Source organism: Propithecus coquereli, unplaced genomic scaffold (genome assembly GCF_000956105.1).
Source record: "Propithecus coquereli isolate 6110/MARCELLA unplaced genomic scaffold, Pcoq_1.0 Scaffold179, whole genome shotgun sequence".
NCBI lineage: Eukaryota > Metazoa > Chordata > Mammalia > Primates > Indriidae > Propithecus > Propithecus coquereli.
In genome coordinates, this window is record NW_012142634.1 from 2,279,803 (window position 1) to 2,301,938 (window position 22,136).

A 22,136-nucleotide genomic window follows, 5' to 3' on the forward strand; every position below is an offset into this window, starting at 1 on the left:
TACAATAGAAGCTCCTTCCTGCCATGGACCCCAACCCTGTCTCATGTATTATTCATGTGCATGCATTTTTAGGTGCACGGAAATTCGAACTGTCATAAGAGACTTGTGCCCATGCAAAAAAGAAGGAGCTCTCTTAATACATTTTTTTTAGGCCTCAAGACTGGAAAAGAGCACATCTGTAGTAGAAAAACAAGCCCTAGTTATTCAGACAGCAGAGACAGGTTTTGAAGAGGACAGATGCTAGCCATGGCACTAGCACCAAACATTTCCTCTCTCCATCTTTAGAACAAAATTGTTAGAAGATGGACAGTGGGATTCTGTGAACAAGCAAATATACTATCTTAAAGATCTCTATTTAAAGACATTTCAGAAGTAGCAGTTCTAGGGAGAGAAGCCTCAGGCGGGTGCATATGGACCAACTCGACCATGAAAATATTTGATAAGCAGTTTCCATCACAATGTGGTTATTCAATCAGAAATTTTACTTAAATATCATTATCCCCATGGGGCATAACCTTAAGGGACCCTATCCAAAAAGGCACATCTACCTAACAGAAGCTCTCCAAACTCAGCGCTCAGCCAACAGAACACTGATCATTTATCAACTCAACTAGCAAAGAGGGCGGGATGGCAGGGACTGGCGAGCTGCATTTCCAATGGCTGAGGAGCACGTTTTCCCAAACATACGGTCACATTTCTGTTTCTTAAGCTCTTTTGTGGGTCTAAGCTGCGACAGCCAGCTAAGCGCCTGTCACTGATTAACTAATTTCCAGTTCAGAGGCTTTCAAAAATTGGGTTAAACTGTACTTTTCTGCCTAGGCTCGAGGTGTGTTTTCATGCACCTAGCAACACTACACAAAAAGAGAAACAGGGCAGGCACAGTGCAAGGTGAATGGCATAAAAAAAAAAAATCCTCAAACACGCACGATGCGCCTCCATAGTAAGACGATGCTTTCTTGAGCCACAGGGATGAAGACAAATGATGGGTACACACTTGCCCCAAAGAATGATTCCTTGCTAAAGACCTGGACCTTGGAAAACCATGAGGCTCAGCCTGGCATGACATCACCACACGGAGCCAGCTCCTCACTGAAGCCCAGGTGTGGGGACCAGGGAGAAAGCCTGGCATGAGGCCCCCACCCTCCCACGCACACCAACCTCTACAATCTTTTAATCTACACATCAATGACTCTTAAGAATCCACTGCCTTACCACCTCACCCAACCCCCAAGTCCCCAGGAAATACTCTTCTCTGAAATGCATTCTTCTCTTTGGAAAAGGGGCGCATGTAGGGCTGGGAGGTCCACTTTGGATGCAAGCCTGACTTGCTGAAATATGACCCGGCAGGCAGACCTATTCGACAAGCCCCATCCTCCAAACATGCCCGGGTAGGTAATGGAGCCGACCATAACAGAAACAGCAATTCTAATAAACACTCATCCAGCATAGAGGCCACTTCTGAGCACATTAGCTCTGTGGTTTAGAGAAAAGATCGGATTCCTGGATCGATGCACAGCCAAGTACTGCCTCGACCAATGACAAGACTGTTCGGCTGTCTTTACTAATAATAGCAAGGGCCTCGTCCTCCAGTGATCACCAGAAAGGGAGCATATAGGTGATGTTTAGGCTAACCGGACTGAACATCCGCCAGTGCACTCCACACCATCTGCTCGGCCCTGTGAGTGGCTGCCCGTAAGCTGGTCTGTCTCCACGGCACAGTGCTGCCACACTCACGGGTTCTTCCTGGGAGGAGGCCGCCTTTGACGCTCGGCTGTTCCCTTGCAGGAAATACCACTGTGCCGGGTGTGCAGAGGAAAGATGCCGATGGCCCAGGAAGCCCCCAGCCATGCATCCGCAGCTGAACAACCAAAACCAAATTCCAGGAAATCATTTCTGCCTACACCAGTATCTTGGGGCTGTCAGATGCTCATCCCAGAGGGAGCACAAAATGCTAGAAAGAGCAGCCACCAGGTAAAGCCGTGCAAGGCTACCAAGAACCCCAGGCCCGCAGGGGCACCGGCATCAGGAGAGGCGACACTAACAAAGCCCGGCAGCTTCTCCTCCCTGGGGGGCTCCGGGCGGCCTGGGCGGAGCACTTACATTGCCTCGGAAGCCTCCTGGTTCAGGTCGCTGGCTGGGGCTGGCTGCAGGGACTGCGACCCTCCCATCGTCGCTGTGCCCTGGCGCGCAGGCTAGCTGCGAGCGGGGCCAGCGTCCTGGCGCGATCCTCCAGCCGGGAGCCCGGGGCGGGCCGGCCGGCGGCCGGGGCTGCTGCACTGCAGAGGGGACCAGCTGCGGGCATCCGTGGTGGCGGCGGCGAGGAGCAGCCCGGGCCCGGTGGGCGAGCGCCGCGGATGTGTGCGCGCAAGGGTGGCCGGCGCGCGCCCAAGTGTGCGCGCGGCTCTGCCCGGGGCCGAGAGTGGGAGCCTGAGCACCGGTGAGGTCCGATCGGCTCTTCTCCTAAACCCCTCGGCCGCGGGCTCCTGTGTGTGACACGATGATGTCATCATCGCCGAGCAGCCCCGACGCCTGCATCTTCACAAAGCTCCAGCGCTGGCTCCGGAAACAAGGCTGGGGGTGGGGGGAGGGCGAAGACCCTCCCTCGGCCCCAGCCTCCTCCCGCCTCGCCGGGACCGCCTGCATTGTGTGGCTTTGAGATGCAAATGAGCTACGGGCGGGGAGCCGGGCCCCAGGAAGGAGGGGCGTGGTGGTCGGGCGGGCTGACCACTGAGAGTGGGGGGTTCTCCGATGGCTCATCCCTCCTGCAAGAAGGAAATGGTCTCTCCCGCCGGCCACGGGATGGCTGGAGGACAGGTAAATGAGCCGCAGTGGGGACGCAGGAGCGGAGCTGTGAGACACGTGCGCCCTTTCCCACTGCGCGCTTCTCTTTCTTCAGGCCCCGGGCTCTGGAGGCACCGGCCCTGCCTCCGAGAATACCAGCTTTAGCCCCCTAGTCTGCAGGGGGTTGGGACAAGCTCGGGAGAAAGCCACACAGGGCCTGCAGGTCTGCAACACCGTCTCTGGCCACCAGATGAGTTCCCCACAGAGCCAAGCCCTGTGCAAAAGCTCACCCTAAACAAACAGAAGCCAGGCAAGCTGAGCAGCCCGAGTCAGGCCCGAATGCAACAACAAGCTGTACCGGAAAGAGGCAGCTCTCCCTGACATGCAATGGCTCAGGGCTGGGTCTGCAGGAGTGTCCCCCAGCACCCAACCCCATGCCCCTGCCAGGCAGCCATGCACACCTGTCAGCAGCCAAGTCCCCATCCCTGGCTTCTGGCTGGCTCCGAATCCCTCAAGCCTGGGGCTCCTGGGCCTGGCCCAGTGAAGGGTACTAGAGAAAGATTTCATCATCTCCGCATAGGTGCAGGAGGTTTAGGGGCACACCCTGGGACCTGACCGCCCCCTCCTGCTCTGAGTTCAATGCACCCACTTTCTGAGCACCAAACACAGAATCACAAATGGAATCCAAATGGAATCTCCGATGAGTAAGTGGAAGACGTCTACATTTTCCCAGGATTTCTTCCCCCATGAAGCAGTAAGTAAAATGTACCTAAATTGTGGCCAAAAGAAAAATTAAATAAAAATAAAACTGTTCAAAGCATTTTAAAATTTCCTCCAGTACACTGAGTGTTTTCTGGAAATGTGGCCAAGGATGTTTGCATGGGCACTTTTGAGATTTCCACTCATGATGTCAGGATAGTTCTAAAGCTTCAAGCTGGGCTGGCTTTTCTCTGTTCATACTTAATATCAATGTCAAACAAAATGCCAGTCAAAATTGTGTCCCAGGATGCAACAACATGAAATTTCCAGGAAACACTGAGAAGGTTTACTTTTGCATTTATATGAAAATAGCTACTGATTATGTCAATCTCGCAGGGAAGGTAACTGTCAGGGGTGGCAGGATAAGGCTTGCTCTAGAAAGCACCTCCCGGGGAAGCTGTCATTCACTGTCAGCACTGGGTGTCATCTGGTGGCAAGGATCCTGCAACCTGTTCATCCTATCACCATGCTCAACACCCTGTGGGTTTGTTTCACTGTCAGAAAACAGACATCTTGGACTCTATATGTAGTTGGGGGTCCAAAAGACCTTACCACGTGGAGCTGAAAATTTTATAAGCGCCAACCTAGACTATTAATATTTGGAGGAAAGTAATGCTTTCCCTGGGCACCTAGAGAATGCCTTTCAGTCAAGCCTGGTAGTAGAAAAACATGGGGAAAATATGAGGAACCACAATTAGAACTCACCTGCCAACTTTTTTCTTTTTTTTGCAAAAGCACAAAGCTATCCAAAGTGTCCTTACCCTTAGTATGTAGAGGTTTGCTGCAATAACAAGAGGGCTCTGGAATGAGACCAGAGTTCAAATTCTGACTTTTCTCTCATCTGTGTGGCCTTGAGCCACACATACTGAGCCTCCATTTCCTCAGCTGGCAAAAGAGGAAAAACATCTACTTTGCAAGGGTATTGGAAAAACTAAATTAAATACCATCCATCTATGAATGCCCTGGACCAGGATCCTTCTTTATAAGGAACTTTTTTCCCCTAAGTATGATACCATAAAAGAAATAAGGCAGCATTAAAGTGAAGTGCTTTTACTTAGAATCCCAATAACCAAAAAGTTATGCCATAGTGACGCATTACTAATCATCTGGAAAACCAACACTAATCATCTGGAAAATCCACACACTGGCTGCTCCTCTCTCCTTACCACCCCCACCCTCACTTCCGGCCCACACTCTAGACTGCCCAGGACACTCTGCATGGGTGGGACAGACGCCACTACAGCAGAGCATGTCCTCTCTAGATCTCACTGATGTTAAAACATGACCAGGAACCAGGGTAGAAACAAATAGAATTTGGGCACCATTGCAGTCGACGCAACTAAAACTCTACGTATGATTAGTTTGTGTAATTTACTTATGGGAGAGCCTCTTGGACCCTCATTTAAAACATTTTGGTGCTCATTTTACACACAATTTAAAACAAAGTTAGTGATCTAGTTAACTCAGTCTGCAGAAATTGTAAAGCAGAAAAAATGAGGAGGGAAATGATTAGAGAGGAAAAGGGCTGTGCTTCAGACTGAATGTTTGTGTTCCCCCAAAATTCATCTGTTGAAAACCCCTAATCCCAGTGGGATGGTATTTAGATTTAGAGATAGGGCCTTTGGGAAATAATTAGGATTAGATTAGGTCATGAGAGTCCCCTCATGATGAGATCAAGCCCATATAAAGAGAGAAAGAAACACATGATATCTCCCTGCCAAAACTCTCTGTCTGTGCCAATTGAGATATAGCAAGAAGGTGGCCGTCTGCAAACCAGGAAGTGAGCCCTCACCTAGAACCAACCACACTGGCAGCCTGATCACAGACTTCCGGCTTCCAGAACTGTGAGAAATAAAAGTCTGCTACTTAAGCCACTCAGTCTAGGGTAGTTGTGTTATAGCAGCCTGCACTAACTAACTAAGGCTGCTTAAGGTACATTGATAGTACCAAGAAGAACAGCTAACAAAAAGGGAAAAGACAGAAAAACTACTGAAGTCAGGCCAAGGAACCCCAAAGTGACGGCAGTCCAGGGCCATTTATCACAGCTTAAACCTTCCAGACACCCTGGACACGCACCGCCTCCCCTGTGTTACGGTTATCCACAATAATGTAACTGCTATTAACACAGAGATCACCCCTATCCCACGCCTGCCTGTTTTACAATTTCCCCTTCTTCCCTCCCTCACCTCACCCCCAAGTCCTTCCACAAAAGTTAAGTCACAGAGGTGTACAATAAGGAAGCAAAGATTTCATCCAGAAGTACTAAAATGCATGCAGTTAGCATTCCAACCGCTCACTCCCTCAGTTATTCAAACATGCACTGAGCACCCACCGTGGCACCCACCATGGCCAGGCTACGGGCCTGGGCTGTAAATGGAGAATGAGTCTATTCGCACGTTATTTACACCTACCAGAAAGATCAGCAAACTTAACAAATCCCTAAGAGATAAACTACGTGGTACAGGCTTTTAAATCCTACAGAGGTTCAGGGACTACGTATAGTTTGAAGCACCTCTGACACCCAAAGAAAAACAAACTTGAACAGCTCCACCTTTGCCTTCAGCCTCCGGGAAGTCTATTGTTGCCATAGCAGCGAGACTCTCCAAACACTGCCAGTGGACCCCTGAGCTGCTAATTAGCCCCAAGCACATTCGACAAAGGAAAGTAGGTCAGATCACAGAACAACCCATCTGGAGAACGCTGAGAATGTAAACACAGATGGAGAAGGGACTGGGGCAGGTCCTGTTCCTTCAAGCCCAGGCCCTCGCCACCACCCTGTACCCCGCGGGAGGAGTGTAGGGAGGCTGGACAAAACTGCGGGGACCTTGTCTTCCAGAGGGAGCCGACCTGCACACAGGCTCCAGGCTCTGCAGGGATTACTTGTTCCTCCACCCGAGGCCCTGCATGTCCAGCGTCACGAAACTCTGTGCCCAGCACTGTCTGAATACCCAAGCGGTGCCCTGAGCTAGACATGCTCACGGCCTTGCCTAAAATTCTAAGGGGTGGGATGCTGTGTGGACCGAGTACAGCACCCACATGTCAACATGACCAGCCAGGCAGACCAGCAAACAGGGAGAACACCCGGTTTCAGGTCAAGAACGGCATGTTGCTGGGCTTTCTCTGCCCAGGCGTTACAAACCTGGGATCGATCCTCTTTCCTGGGCTTTTAGAGACACACTTTCACATCACTCAGCCTTGCTCACAGAGCTGTCCGCTGCCTTCAGGAAGAAGTCCCAATTCTACCTCCTGGCTTTGATCCCCTCGGTTGCCTCATCCTGCATTTGAGCAGGGCCAGGGTCCTCCCTGCGACCTCACTGCTGAGGAGGCATCCCCTTTTTCACACCTTCTGTCTCTCTCAATTCTGCCCAGTGGTCAAGTCCTGGCTCCCGGGACGGGTGTGCTCCAGGCCCAGCCCACAGTCTCCTCCCCATTCTCTCAGCCCCAGCAGATTTATGCCTTGGTGCTTTCTTGCCTTGTCAGAGTCCCGGGGTACCTGTGAGTCTGTCTGCTGTCTCTGCTCTCCAGCTACGCAGTGCACCCTGCACACACACAGAACCCCACAAACATGCTGCGTGAACCCCAGAGGACGTGGGAAAAGGTCCTGGCCAAAGTCCTTAGTCTGGGCAGGCGCGGTGGCTCACGCCTGTAATCCTAGCACTCTGGGGGGCTGAGGCAGGAGGATCCCTTGAGCTGGGAGTTTGAGACCAGCCTGAGCAAGAGCAAGAGCTCTGTCTCTACTAAAAAAAAAAAAAAATTGAAAAAATTAGCAAGGCAACTAAAAAATAGGGAAAAAAAATTAGCCAGGTACGCACCCATAATCCCAGCTACTCAGGAGACTGAGGCAGGAGGATCGCTTGAGCCCAGGAATTTTAGGTTGCTGTGAGCTAGGCTGACACCATGGCACTCTACCCCAGGTGACAGAGCGAGACTCTGTCTCAAAAAAAAAAAAAAAAAAAACCTCAATCTTATGATGAATAGAGACAAGGCAGAAGATCATTAAGTTCCTTTATTTCCAGGGCCACAGGTTTTCTGTTAATTTTTCACATGCCAGCACTAAACTTCACATGCTGACCCTTAGGAATCTGAGTGGTTTTCTTGGGCTGAAGCACAGACTCAGGTGAATCCCCATCTTTTCCAGAAGATTCTCTTCCATGGAAAGGGCTTATCTACTACATCTCTTCCTTACTACCTTCACCATATTTACACATGAGACTTTCAAAATTCTTCTTAAGCAAGGACAGCTCCAAAGACGACACTTCATGGGGGAAAAAAATCCTTTTGATTCAGTTTTAATAGAAGCTGAAGATTAGGGATTTCAGTATTAGACCCAGGAAGGTAACCCAAAATGTGCTAGAAAAAAAAGTCAATAAAGAGAGATGAGACTCACTTTTATTTTACAATTAAGAATTCAGGATACATTTTTAATCTTTGATTCCTACAGGAAGGAGGGAAGGCTGGCTCTGAAAATCCCAGGGCTATGCAAAAGTTAAGTTAGTGCTGAGAAGTCTCATCCCTTAGGAAAAATAAATCAGAAACACAAATATCACGTTCAAGAAGGATCAATTCGATCCTCAAAATCCTTCTTTCTTCACCAAATTAATTCAGCTTTTTTGAGATGGAAATAGTAGGAACACTCTAGAGGTAACTTTTTAGAAAATATACCCTACCTAATGTCAAAAAGGATTTGAGCTCGCAATTCAAGAGAACAAATGGAAATACAGGTGAAAATGGTAGATAAAAGCCAGAGGGAGTAAAGTTAGCCTAGAAGTACTCACCTAAGTCCTTCTTGGAGTAGGCTGCAAGTCTGGCTGTAAGCTTCCCAACAGCCAAAGTAAAAAGGGCAACAGCCATCATCAGTTACACATTTCATAAAATCCAGCAGGGGAAAAAAAAAAAAAAACATTCCAGGATGAGCAGCTTTTCTTGAGACTGACATTCCACACATGCTCTCTCCTGGGCTCTTTGCCGGATGCCTGTGTGTACATGGTGGCCAATGCCTTCAACAATACCCTTCCAGGAATGCAATATTCTATTCCACATAGCTACTTCAGCAAGCACAGCAGGAGCTACTCAGCTCCCCCAGCAATCAACAAATCAGAAAACCACAAAGTTCTCAGGAGATGAATTTCTAGTTGCCCCACTCTGCACTGAGGGTCCCCACCACCCAGGTTTCCACCATTACAAGGTTACAGAGCAGGGAACAAAGGGCAGCGTTAGGACTGTCTGTGTTCGTCAACACAGCAACCACTTGTTACAGACTTGGTCCTCCCTCATATACTACTTCTGGCTTCACAAGTCTTTGCCGGTCAGTCTCTTGCTGACTGCAGGGGCAAATATACAGTGCACCAACCAGAGAGCAAACTACACGCCTAGCAGAAGCAGCAGCATGTCATGAGTCAACGACAGTGATCCCAGCGAACTGCTCAAAACCCACCCCGAAGCCATGGGGAACGGCAGCTGGCAGAGTCAGACCTGTGAGCAACTGAAGAAGAGAAACCTGACCAGGATGAGGACAGGAGATGGCTTCAAAGAGAAGACATGACGATCAAAGAACCGCGAGAAGCCCCCTCCAGAACCGTCTATGAACAAGTGATGCTGGGCATGAGCTGCAAAAGTCAAGTATGAAGTGAGAATACTCATCCCTGAAAATCTGGTAGGAAAATACAGCCAAAATTCTTTGTTCATTCTAAGCATTAACATTAAATTCTACATTTTGTTAAATATAAAATAAAATCATTTTCATAATTTTTCCTTTCTTTTAAAGGTAAAATCTGAAACATTTTTCCCGCTATTGACCATAAAACTATGATTCATTAAGTGGATTCATTTTAAGTGGCTTTTCTCAGTTAACAATTTTCTGCAGATAATCCAGATGCCCTACCCATAACTCCCGTTCTAAACTAGGTTTGAGATCCTGGGCAAAAGCCAAGAAAGAGGGTGGCCCATGGCAGACATTTGGCCAAATAAAACTCCTACCTCTAATGTTCAGGTTCTTACTTAGAAATAAAGTTTCATTCTAAACCTGGGAAGAAAGAACCAGTGGACTCACCTGGGCCAGGTAACTGCTTCTGTCTAGGATCAAAAATATAACGAGTGTTACCCATCTTTCTTCTCAGGGAACTATAGCCAGGAAGAATAGGAAATTCAGTAAGCACTGTAAGAATGTTTCTGTTCTTGTTAAAAGAGCCTTAATATTGCATTTGGTTTAAATGTTGATGTGTTAATCCTCTCAGTTCCTCTAAAGCTTAAATTTACTGGATTTAGAGGCTACTTTGCACAGGGAATAAAAGGGCCTTTTAAGGAAAATATTTGAGTATAAATAGAGATGGGATCTCCCAGCTGCCAAAACCGACAGCAAAGCAGGTTTCTGCAGCCAGACTGGACGAGCAGGTTGGGACGGGCACACCCAGCGCATCTGCAGTGGAAGGAGCTCCCGCGATGAAAACGCCAACTAGCAAATTCAGAGCCTCCGAGCTTCTCAGCCCTGTCCTCGTGTTGCGTGGACAGAGTGGGCTCTGGTGACTGCCTCCGTCCTGGAGCAGCATCTGGTGGAATTTCTTGCCACGCGCACCCAGCTGCAGTCGACAGAGCCTGGCTTGGGGCTGCCCTACTTGGGAGCGGGGCAGAGAAAACAGGCGCTGAGGCCCAGAGCTGCTGACTCAGGGCTCCATGAAGGAACAGAATCCAGAACACGGGGCCAGAAATAGCCACCCTGAGCATCAACTGACAGCATGGCGGCAGAGTGAGTGAATGAGTGCATCCCCGCGGGGGAGCGTGTGTGCTACCGAGTCCCGAGACTATTTCCTTCTTTCCATAACCCCCTGAGAGGCCCTGGTCTGTAGAATTCCCTCTACGCCCTGCCTAACCGCGGCTGGCTGCAATTAGTATATAACAGTGTCCGAGGATAAGGGATAATTTCTCCTAAATACTCAGATCTTTAGGAGTTGATTTGTACGTGTGAAGACAATCTTTCTATGACAAAGGACTGACCGAATTCCTGCTTCCTCTTGCTGACCTTAAGGACGCAGCCGGAGACAGCTGGGCACAGGCTTCCTAACAGCTTACAGAGGCCGTCAGGCACCAGTTTGGCACAAAATAAATGCACAATATATTTGATCTTTTTGTATCTCTTTAAACTACTACTCTAGAAAGACATGAAGGGTTCCTACTTTATGCAAACATTTCCACTGTGCGGTGACCGCCCTGCCTGGGGAGCACGCCTGTGATGTGTAGTAGCAGGGGGAGCACACCTGTGAAGCGTATTAGCAGGGGGAGCACGCCTGTGAAGCGTATTAGCAGGAGGAGCACACCTGTGACATGTATTAGCAGGGGGAGCACGCCTGTGACGCGTATTAGCAGGGGGAGCACACCTGTGATGCGTATTAGCAGGGGGAGCACACCTGTGACGCGTATTAGCACGGGCCGTACCCCAGCAGGGTCAGCTCTGGGAGAGGGTCTGGCCCAGCGCCAGGCACGTGGAGGCCCTCAGGAACCATGTGGACGTATGGCAGGAGAAATGGGTAGACAGGCCTGTACCTACAGACACAGGAGAAAGGCAGAACCCAAAACTGTTTCCAACTGAGGCCAGAGCTGAAGGAAACTCAGTGACGCAATCCCTGGGAGGAGGTCTGGCACCATCTCTGGAGCTGTAAGGAGACCCCACGCATCACGTGCGAAGCCCAGTCCAGCTCTCCAGTCCCCCTGACCTTGACACTGTCCCTAGTGGCAGATCTTGGTTTTGTGCTTGTGATTTGGTGGAAAGACAGGTGGGTGCTTGGCAGTAAAGTTTGAATGAAAAACTCTCTTCCTCAACACCAAGGTCAAAAAGATTAATGGATAACAGGGGACATTTTTCATGCACAAAATCCTTAAACTGACCCTGAGAAGTTACTTAGGCCCCCTGTGCCTCAGTTTTCTCACCTGTGCAATGGGAATACAACAGTACCTCCTCCATAACATGGATGTTGCAAGGTGTGAATGAAATAACCCAGGCAAAGCCCTGGGCACAGCAGGGCCAGGCATACAGCAAGTGCTCAATACACGTTAGCTGCAGCTGCTGCTGTGGCTGTTTTGTAGAAAAGCAAGAAATCGCATTGGCCTGGAGAGGACTCAGCATCTCTGGGACACCAAGCCCAGAGCTCCTCAATCAGGCAGAGCCAGAGGCTGGGCGGCTTCCTGGAGGAGTCCACAGAGATGACCCAATCCAAATGGTTCCCGCCACAGCTTCGCCCTTGCAGCGCGTGACCTCAGTCAAGATCCTGACTTCACCGGGCCTCAGGTTTCCCATCTATAAAATGGGCACAATAAAGATACCTGCCTGACAGGGCAGTTGTGGACATTAAACAGACACAATACATAGCGAAAGCATTTCTCTCAGTATCTGGCACATACAGGGTACTCAACAAAGGGCAGCAGTCGTCTCGATCAGAAAGCAAGAAAGCTGGATGCTCCAGGGAGAACCTGCAACCCAGTCCCCGCCAGAGCCCGTGAGGCTGCTCTCTGAGCCCTGCCAAACAGCACTGTCACCACCAGTGTTCTGGACACAGAATGAGGGGGCCCAGCCCACACCCCCACTGCCTCGGTCTGGACAGATGCCTCAGCCCCTGCTGGCAGAGGTACCGCAGGTACCACACGCCAACCTAGGGACAAGGCTCCTCCTCTGGGAAATGGGGCAGGGCACAGTGCGCCAGGGAGCAGGCACCGAGCCAGCCGTGTCAACCCAGATTTAAAGAGAATGGGATGGAATGGGATGGAATATGAATGATCCCACCTCGTAAGGGAAGTTCTGTGCCAACACAGACACATACGTGTGTTAGTACATGTGCACTAGGCACGATGTAAAACTTCTCCTGGTGGTTTGACAGAAGCTGCTCTGGCCAGGCTGCAGGTCCTCCAACCTGCAGGACTTTTGCCTTTCATTTTTGTTTGCTTATTTCTCTTTTTGTTTGATCTTCCAACCCTCTTTAAGAAATCTTCTGCTTTTGTTCATTGGCTTCAGTTCTTATCTAATTTTGAGGAAGGCAGGCAGGACCCTGTGGTTCTGCTAAGCCCCCGGGCAGTGACGCTGGTGAGATGGGTATTCAGACAGAGGGTTGGGAGGGAGGGCACCAGGTGGCGCAGAAGGTGGGCAAGCCATCCCCAAAGAGCCAGGAGAACACACCAGGGTCCCCTGCCGGTGGGACCGTGGGGGAATTGCACTCCTCTGGCCTGAGCCCCAGCCCTGGGCAGCAAGGGGAGGAAATGCCCTGGGCGACTTGTCCCAGCAAGGGCCTGCCCAGAATCACAGCCCGACCCTCGGGAGCAGTTGTCTCTGCAGTGTCACCCTCAGAAAGAGTGGGGCCTGCATCTGCGGAGTCACCACTGTATCCCCAGAACCCAGCTTCAGGTCCGCACAGCACAGAGCACGTGCTCAACAAATGTTTGTGAGTGAACGAATGAATGCAAGCCATGAAGACAGACACAGGCCTTCTCCATCCCCACAGCCGCTGCCCTGGTTCAGGCCACCACTGCCTCCTGCCTGAACCACAGTAACACACTCTGCATTCTCCTCTGACCTCTCCTCTCCATCCACCCTCCTCCTCGCCACCACAGATATTCCCCCAAATCAAATTCCGATTTGACTTTCCCCTGCTTGAAAAGGAGAATCACATTTCCTTGCACTTCCTGGGCACCAGCAAACTCCTCGGTCTGGCTACAGGCCCCTCCAACTCTGATGAGCGCCTGCCGCTCTGGCTGCTAACACTGCTCCTCCACCCAGGACCACTGTACCCGCCTCCATCCCCTCCAGGTTCTCCCTGACCTGCGGTCTGAGCCTGCGGGGCCTTGCCACACCCACGAGCCGTGGCATAGTCAGTTCCCCCTCCCTGAAGCATCTGTGCCATTCCTCACCCTCAGCAAGCACCTGTTCATGCTGAAAAACCCAACAGAGATGCTGCCTCCTCCAGGAAGCCTTCCCAACTTCTTCAGGCAGAGTTACGTGCTCTGTTCTCTTAGGTCTTTTGTTCTCAACTCTGTTGGAGAACCTGTCATGTTGTACTATGCTGTGCCCGTTTACAGAACAGCTATCTGTGTCTCCTTGCCCCCAGCCCCCCGAGCATCCCTGGAAGTTAGGGGGAACCATGGCTGATTAAATGCCTCCACCTGTCCAGCACTGAGCTACATTCTTTGTATACATTTACTCCTCACAGTAACCCCCAAAAGGTGGGTACTACTGGCCTCGACTTAAAGACGGGTAAACTAAGTTTCAGAGTAGTCCAGTAACTTCCCAATGTCACACAGCTTGTACATGGGCCGAGGAGCGTGTCTCTCCAACTTCAGGCTCCACATCATGCACAGGCTGTGGCATGCAATCAACCCAGGATGTATCTGCTGAGAGGATGGATGGAAGGATCAAAAATGCAAACGAAGCGGAAGAGAGCACCAGAGAATGCTACATGATTCAACTTAGACTCCGGCACTCATCACTTCCTGCTTCTGCCAGCAGCAAGCCCGTGGCTTCACCTCCTGCGCCAAAGTATTACAGAGACTGACTCACCAGCAAAGGCGGCAGCACTTAGGCAGCAAGGGGTCCCGAGCCAGGCATCCTCTGGTGATAACTCCCTGTCCCCCCATCTCCCTGGTACCCTCCCTCCGTCCGGGCTCCTCCCTTGGTTTGGGCGTCTGTTTCTCCACCTCCTCTGGGACCGTCAGTCCGTGATGGCGCCTGCTCCTGGCCACCCTCTTTCTGCACCTCCAGCTGGGTCTGAGGGCTCAAGAGCACGCGCTTGGCTTGGAAGAAAAGCAGCCTCCTGAGCACAGAAACCTAAAATTAGAAAGCGGCAGCCAACATGACATGGCAAGGGCCATCACCAGGCAGCCATGCTGGCCGTGGAGGACGGGCTCCCGGCCTCAGCTGCACCCATTCAGGGCATGAAAGGGCCCCACACTGCCTTGGAAGCTTCTACCCTTCAAGTGCTATGCTGGGCGCTTCCGGCCATGCCCTCGCTGAGTCTTCAAAGCCCCACTGCACCAGCTCCTTTGGGGTCGGATCCCCTTCCAGGCTGCTCCAGGGGCTCTGGGACTGCAGCCCAGTTGGGGTCACAAGTGGAAGCTCCGCAGCTTCTCCCATTTCCTTTCTTCTGGGTCTATCCAGACAGCCCTTGGCCTAGTCTCCAAGTTACCCGTTCCTGGGGATAGCTGTCCGCAGCAGGGAGTGGGAGGTCAGCTCTGAACAGGGACAAACTTTGCTGGGGCTCACACCCCCCCTGGCCCATGTGCCCACACACCAGGCTCTCTGCCACAAGCCCCCGGAGGTCAGCTGTGGCTACCCCGGTGAGAGCAACGGTTTTCCACTCGCATTCCTGGGAATTCTCATCATCAGACTCCCAGCCTGGCTCCAGCTGCATACAGCTCTCCAAACAGCTCTGGAAAGTCAGGGTGACCTGCCCACCGCGCGAGGCCACACCGAAGGAGAAGGAAAGTCCGGTCGGACCCTCGGCCACTGCAGCAAGTCTCCTTCCAGGCAGGGATGGGAGGCAGAAGCTCTCTCCCCTTCCCAAAGCCTCTCTTTTCTCCCCCTCAAAGTTGCATCTGTGCTCCCCAAGGCCTAAGGCCTAATGCTTACCGACCGGCATGGGGGAAGGGGAGTGTGAAAACTGGAGGAAAGCCATTTGCACTGCAAATGTGGGATTGTGTCATCGTTTCCACAGCAGCCATGAGAAGCAGGAAGAGGCAGCAGGAAGTCGCCCTGCATGTTTGCAAGAACAGAGCATCTGCAGATTCTTTAATAAGATGTGCCTTGGGCTTTCTCTGTCAAGACACCAGGTCTCACTGCCGCGCTGCTTCCCTCCAAGCCCAGAGAGAGAAGACAAAGCCACAGATGTGGGGGGCCCTGCAGCGGCCTGTGCATGGCGAAAACACACAGAAGGTGTGCTGCCTCCACCCAGGGCAGCCCAGCTGGCAGCGGGAACTGATGGAGGACGATCTCCAAATCATGACGCCAACCAGGACCTCAGACTCTGGCCCAGGCTGGGCGAAAACAACTTCCATTTCAGCGAAATGAAATGTTCACCTGTGCAGTTTTGAAACTTGCTTTGAAAACCTCCAGGGACCTGTCAGTGAGGAAAAAACACGATTTGCGTGAATCCCTGGATCTAGGCCATGGTCCCATGGCTAAAAGCAGCCACAGGAGAGTGAAGCTGGAGGATGCAATGAAAGCCACGCACCACAGCTGTCACGGAGCCTCAGGGCATGCGGCGTCAATCCTAACCACGCCTGCGCCGCAGGCAGCTAGTAGGATCTCTCAGAAATGTAAATCCGATCATATCACTGTCCTGCCCTGGGGCTTCTGGGTGCTCTTCAAAGAAAGCCCAAGGGGCCAACGGCCAAAGCTGCAACAATCTGATTGACAAATAAATTAGTGTTGGATTATAACCTAGAGTATAAAATAAATATCCATGAGTCCACACTGATAAAAATAAAAAATTGAATACATTAATTATGGGGGAGAAGAGACGAGTCTCCTATGCGGAAGAATTCGACATAACTTGTGCAGATGCTCCACCAGCCAGCACCACTCCCTGCTCCTTAAGTGTGGGTGGCACATGGTGACGTCCTTCCAAAGACTACAGTACGGAAAAGGAGGAAAAAAGTAACTTTACAGTGATGTAACAGAGGGAACGGCCTGAAGAAAGGTAAAATGTTTTAAGAGTTGTCTCTTTAAATCCTCCCCCACTCTTCCTGAGAATTAAAACCTGCATTCCTGCCCAAGGCCAGCGATCAGAGGGCAGGGGAGCGTCCTTCATTCTCTGTACCATCTCCCAGCAGAGGTTATGAGATCGTCTTCCGCAGGAGATGAGGTCAGAGATGGGGTCAATCATGACCATCAACCATCACTAGACAGCAATGGCCTGGAGCTGAAAACCCTCCCTTGAAAAGCTCTGTATTTCCTCCTTAAAGGACAATGGCAGTGAGAGTCTCCAACCTCTTCATTTGCTGGCAAATTAATAAACCTTCCTTTCCTTCTCCTCAAACCACTTGTCCTCGTTCTTCTGATGCAGCCTCGGGGACAAATGCGGCCCTGGGGACAAGTGTCGAACTTTTGGTAACACGGAGACCTGCAACAAACCCAACCTCAGCCAAACAACTGAGGTCAACATCAACAGTGCCGTGTCCCATTGACAGTATGGACCCTTGAAATCCTGCGAAGAGGATGGCACGCTATGTCTGTGATCCTCCTCCCAAAACCCACAACTGCAGTGCAATAGAGAGAAAAACATCAGGCAGATTCCAGTAGTGGGGCATCCTACAAAATACCTGACCAGGTGCCAAAACTGCCAAGGTCATCAAAAACAAGAGAAGTGTGAGAAACTGCCACAGCCGACAGACACCTAAGGAGACACATATAATGTGGTATCCCGGATAGAATCCTAGAATAAAAAAAGATATTAGGGAAAAACTAAGGAAATCTGAATAAACTACTGTCTTAGCCTATTTTCTGTTGCTTATAACAGAACACCTGACACTGGGTAACTTATTTCTTACAGTGATGGAGGCTGAGAAGTCCAAGATCAAGGAACCTTTCTGGTGAGGGCCTCGTTGCTGGTGGGGACTCTCTGCAGAGTCCTGGGGCAGCGCAGGGCGTCACATGGAGAGGGGCTGAGCCACCAGTGCCACCCCATGACAACCCATTGATCCATTAATCCATGAATGGATTAACCCACTCATGAGAGCAGAACCCTTGTGACCCAATCACCTCTTAGAGGCCCCATCTCAATTGGGGATTAAATCTCAACGTGAGTTTTGGAGCAGACAAATACTCAAACCATAGCAACTATGGACTTTAGTGAACAATAATTTATCAATATTGGCTCATTAAATATACCAAATTACCTACTGTTGTTAAGATGTTAATAGGGGAAATTGTGTGCTTGGATAAATGGGGACTTTCTATACTATCTTCCCAACCTTTCTGTAAATCTAAACTGTTCTTTTAAAAAAAAAAACCTATTAATAATAAAAAATTCTTACCAAAGGAAACAAAAGATAAAAGCCTCAGTCTTTTCCAAGATCCATCGTGTGCCAACTGCCTGGCCCTGCCCACTGGGCCACCCTCCTCTCCTTTCTCTCCAGGCTCCAGCCACAACCCAGTGGTGGCTTTGGTTGGGCCCCCAACACATGCTGTTCCTGCCCCTGCAATATCAATTCTCTCCCCAGTGTCTTCACCACCCCCAGCTCACGCACAGCTAAACTCCCAGCCGGAGCAATTAGTCACTTCCGTGGGATCTGTCCCCAGCCACCAAGACCAAGTGAGGCTGCAGGCTGCATCTCCTCAGGGCACTGCACTTCTCTAAATCCCATCCGTGTCTGTGTCTGCCTTCTCCAGCGGGCTGTAGGCTCCATAAAGCCAAGGTGGTGCTTGTGCCCGGCGCAGAGTACCCCACGTTCATGCTTGCTGAACGCTCGGATGCATAAACAAATGAGATTCAGAAGCAACCCACAGGCTCAAGGGTAAGATTACCCAGGGCACAGCTTTTATCAAAAATCTACTCTATCGTGCCCATCCGGGGACGCCAAAAAAAAAAAAAATCTACTCTAGCCCTTGGATAAGCCAGGTTCTTTTTTTTATATTGAGATATAATTTACATACCGTACGATAGTAAAATTCACTCTTTTTTAAGTGTATAGTTCCACGAATTTTGACAAATAAAATCATGTGACCACCACCACAGTCAAGACATAGAACATGTCCGTCACCCCAAGAAGATCCCTCATGTTCACTTGTGGTCAATATCCTCTCCCAGCTCCAGCCCCTGGTGATCACTGATCTGTTTTCCATTCCTTACTGTTGTGCATTTTCCAAAACATCACAAAAATGGAATCCTATAAAATGGAGCCTTTTCAGTCTGGCCTTTTCTACTCAGCCTAATGATTTAAGATTCATTGATTCTGTTGCATGAATCAGCAGTTTGTTCCTTTCTATTGCTGACTAGTACTCCACAGGGTAGACACACCGCAGTGTGTCCACCCTTCCACCAGTGGATGCACATCTGGGCTGTTTCAATTTGGGGGCAATTATTAATATAAGCGTACAGGTTTTTACCGGACATATATTTTCATTTCCATAGGTAAACACCTACAAATGGGATTGCTGGGTCATCTGGAGGATCTATGTTCAACTTCATAAGAAACTGAGGGGCAGAAAATTTGAGAAGAGTAATTTTATTTCTTTCTCTAACACACTTTGATTGAGCACCTACTCTGCCCAAGGCAAACCAAGGGTGTCTCCCCAAACACCTGGGGATGTCCCTGCCCCCAACCTCTGGCTCATACTCTCGCACCACCAGAAAAGCAAATCTCCCATGTGTGTCCACCCTCAGCCCAAGGCTGGGGTCGTGGTAGATCAGGCATTGCAACAGAACCAAGAGGGGTGGGACGAACAGTCCTGCTCTGTCAATGACAAGCTGAGGGGTCACAGGCAAATCCCCCACCCTTCTGGGCCTCCAGAGGGAGACCCCAGGAGAGGATAGCCAGGGAAGGTGCAAAGCTTTAATGCCTCGTGTTCCAGAACCACATCTGCGCGCAGGGATTCTTCCTTCCCCTGATTGCTCTGTTACTTTTGGACACTGGTTTGGCAGTTGATCGCCTATGCTTTGGGCATCCCTAACATTCTCGCCCTCTACCACGGGTCGCTTTCAGCAGTGTGTGCCTCTCCAGCCCGCAGGAGCCCCCTGGGGACACAGGCCTGAACTTCTCAGCACTCCCAGGTGCAGCTGGCTCTCCACAAAACACCGTCCGTGAACACTCCTTAGGAGGCTCTGATGGCTCAGCAGAGTGGTTTACAATCAGAGCCAACTACTTGCATACAAACAGGAGTTTCTTGCTCTGATGGTTAATTTTAGGTGTCAACTTGGACGGGTCATTGAACCCATATATTTGGTCAAACCTGTCTCAACGTCACTGTGAAGGTATTTGTTAGATGAGATTAACATTTAAATCAGTAGACTCTGAGTAGAGCAGATTACCCTCCACAATGTGGGTGGGCCTCATCCAATCAGTAGAAGAAGAAACAGACTGAGGTCCCCAAGGAAGAAGGAATTCTGCCAGCAGGTGGCCTTTGGACCCCACTCCATCAACTTTCCCCTAGGTCTCTAGCCTGCCCGCCCACCCTGCAGATTTCAGGCCCCACAAATCACATCAGCCAATCTCTTAAAATGAATCCCTCCTCCCAATATATACACAGAGATCCATCCATGCATTCGTCCTATTGGCTCTGTTTCTTGGGAGGACCCCAACACCACCATCCCATGACGAGCAGGCTGGCCACGGTGGGCCTTGATCAGTCACGGCCCCCATGATCAGAGACCTGGTCTCCCGGGGCCAAGCTGTCAGTGCCTTGTTGGCACCATCATAAATGCAGCTTCTCCCACCAGGAGGAGGGACCACCCGGCCCCTGCTCTCCGGGGGCAGCCGCTGCAGAGGGGAAGCTTGTACGGTACCTGCTCACGTCCTTGGTCAGATCTGGGCAGGAGGGAGTGGAAGCTTCGACTCCATCACCAGCTGGCTCGGGTGGTGAAGAAGCTGTGTGCTCTGTAGCTGAGAGAGCGAGACCCGCATGGGTGGCAGCTGGGGAGGTGCTGGGGACACAATGGGGGAATTATTCCAGATGGGACTGAGCTCATTAATGGCACATTCATCAGGCCCTACTCACCCACCCGCCCACACATGGAATGGACTATTTAAAGACCCAGCACGCCGTCTCCCTGGCTCCCCACCCGGCCTCCGCTTGTGTGCGTGGAGGCTGAGGCTTCCGTGCAGCGGCCCTTGGCCCAGGCCCTGAAGTTCCTCCCTCGCAGGTGCCTGCAGAACCCGGGTTTCTTTAACAGAGGCAGCTCAGGTGTCCAGGACACTCTGTGTGAGTTTTCTTATTTGATCTTTGCTCAGAGGAGAAGATTTTTGTATGAAGATTTTTAATAATTTTTGATAGGCAAAGAAACCATGTGCTGAGAACTAAAATACAACTTTGCAAACTCCCCGGGCTTTGCTCCAAAAACTGGAGGCCGAGCAAATCCAGGTGAGGAGGCTGATCAAGGAACCTGCTCAGGGACCTGTTGGGATGCCCGTACCCCTTGTGTGGGAGGGAAGATTTCCAAAGCAGAGTGCTGCCCCCGTGCAGTGGGTGAGCGCCCCCTACTGGACAGCCATGGAGCCAGGGGTGGCTCCTGGGGTGGACCTGGGAACTTCCCCTCCCCCGACAAAAGCCAAAAGGCTTGGAGCTCAGAACAGGTTCTGATTTTTCCGTAGGCAAAAAGAGCAAGACAAGCACTGCTGTCCACAGGCTGAAGCCTGGGAACAGCTTTCAGGGCGGCGGCCCTCCCAGCCTCTCCAGCTGTCCCTGCTGCTGTCCGTGGGGGAGCTGGGAGGGCTGAGGGTGTTTCAGGGTGGCAGGGCTGGAAAACAGGACTCAGCACCAGGGGCCAGAAACCAGGCCTGAGGTGGCAACTAGAGTTTGAGGTGTCACAGCCCCATGGTGGAGGATCATGTCTTCCCCTTGGGGAGCCTGTAGACCCCTGCAGGGGGCCCCCAGACTACAGAAGTCCAGGACACAAGGGCTTCTGGGTCACCAAGACATCTGCTCACTCCCATCTTCTCAAGCCCCGCCTGCGAGGTTGGCATCCCGGACGGGAGGACGGCCGCCACGGATGCCCCACCCCGACCCTAGACAGAGGATTCTCAATTGTGCCCCCAAGTCCTGTCACTTCTAGCAAGTTATGCAGGACCTGTCAGCCCCAGCCTTACCCCTCACTGTCCTCCCTCCAACCCCTGGAGGCTCTGCTCCTCTGCTCCCACCAGCCCGGGCCTCCTTCAGTTCCCACAACACTGGCTGCCTTCTCGGCTGGCAGCCCCCTCTCCTCACCAGGCCAGCAATTCCTCACCTTCCAGGTGAGCCCGGTGCTGTGTACCCGGCCCTGAGTGTCCTGTCCAGCCCTGTTTGCCTGGCCCCATCGTGGCCATCACATCCGCCTTCTAATGGACTGCCCCGGTATACGCCTCCAAGCCCCACCCCTTCTCCTGGGTGATGCACATCCCCACATGAAGGTATTTGTCTTGTGAACTAAAATAAAATCTTAAGTCCCACCCCCAGCTGACAGAATGGACCCCCTCTTGGCCAAAGGAACCCCACAAATACCCTAAGGCTGAGCTGCTGGCCTTGAGAAGGGAGGTCAGGCACACCTCATCATGCCCCCTCCCCTCTTGGAGACGTCCTTCTAACTCCCCAACAGGCCTAAGGCTGTGCGAGATACAAGCTTAAACCACACCTGCAGGTCACTTGAGTCTGGGTATGTGGCTGGTGGCTTGTGTCTGATTCATAGACTTCCTTATCCTTACTTAAAACATTCCAAACCTTTAGATAAAGCTTCATTTCTTTAACCAATGTTAGGCAGGGACCAAATCTGCAGGTGGCAGATACAGGCCAGGAGGGCAGTTCCTAGCGATGGAGAAGCCAGGGAAGAGACTGCAGGAAAACGCAGCCAACAAATGCAAAGCGCAGGAACTTGAGGTTTTCAGGCCACTGTGGAGCTGCAGCTTTGTTGTAAGAACACCTGTCAATCATGCAT

At 51.1% G+C, this 22,136-nt stretch overlaps 1 protein-coding gene across 4 annotated transcripts in view; it reads right to left on the bottom strand.

The window, feature by feature from the left end:
- TACC2 (transforming, acidic coiled-coil containing protein 2) overlaps window positions 1–22,136 on the bottom strand; it is a 169,735-nt gene that overhangs the window by 70,342 nt on the left and 77,257 nt on the right. For 3 of the 4 annotated variants that reach the window (XM_012642432.1, XM_012642430.1, XM_012642431.1), the window contains exon 1: window positions 2,101–2,641. The exons of the other annotated variant lie outside the window; for it this stretch is intronic. In XM_012642432.1, coding sequence (XP_012497886.1) covers window positions 2,101–2,168 — 68 coding nt within the window. In that variant the 5' untranslated portion in view covers window positions 2,169–2,641. Of the gene's footprint in view, window positions 1–2,100; window positions 2,642–22,136 lie in introns of those variants that run through there. 4 annotated transcript variants of the gene reach the window in all.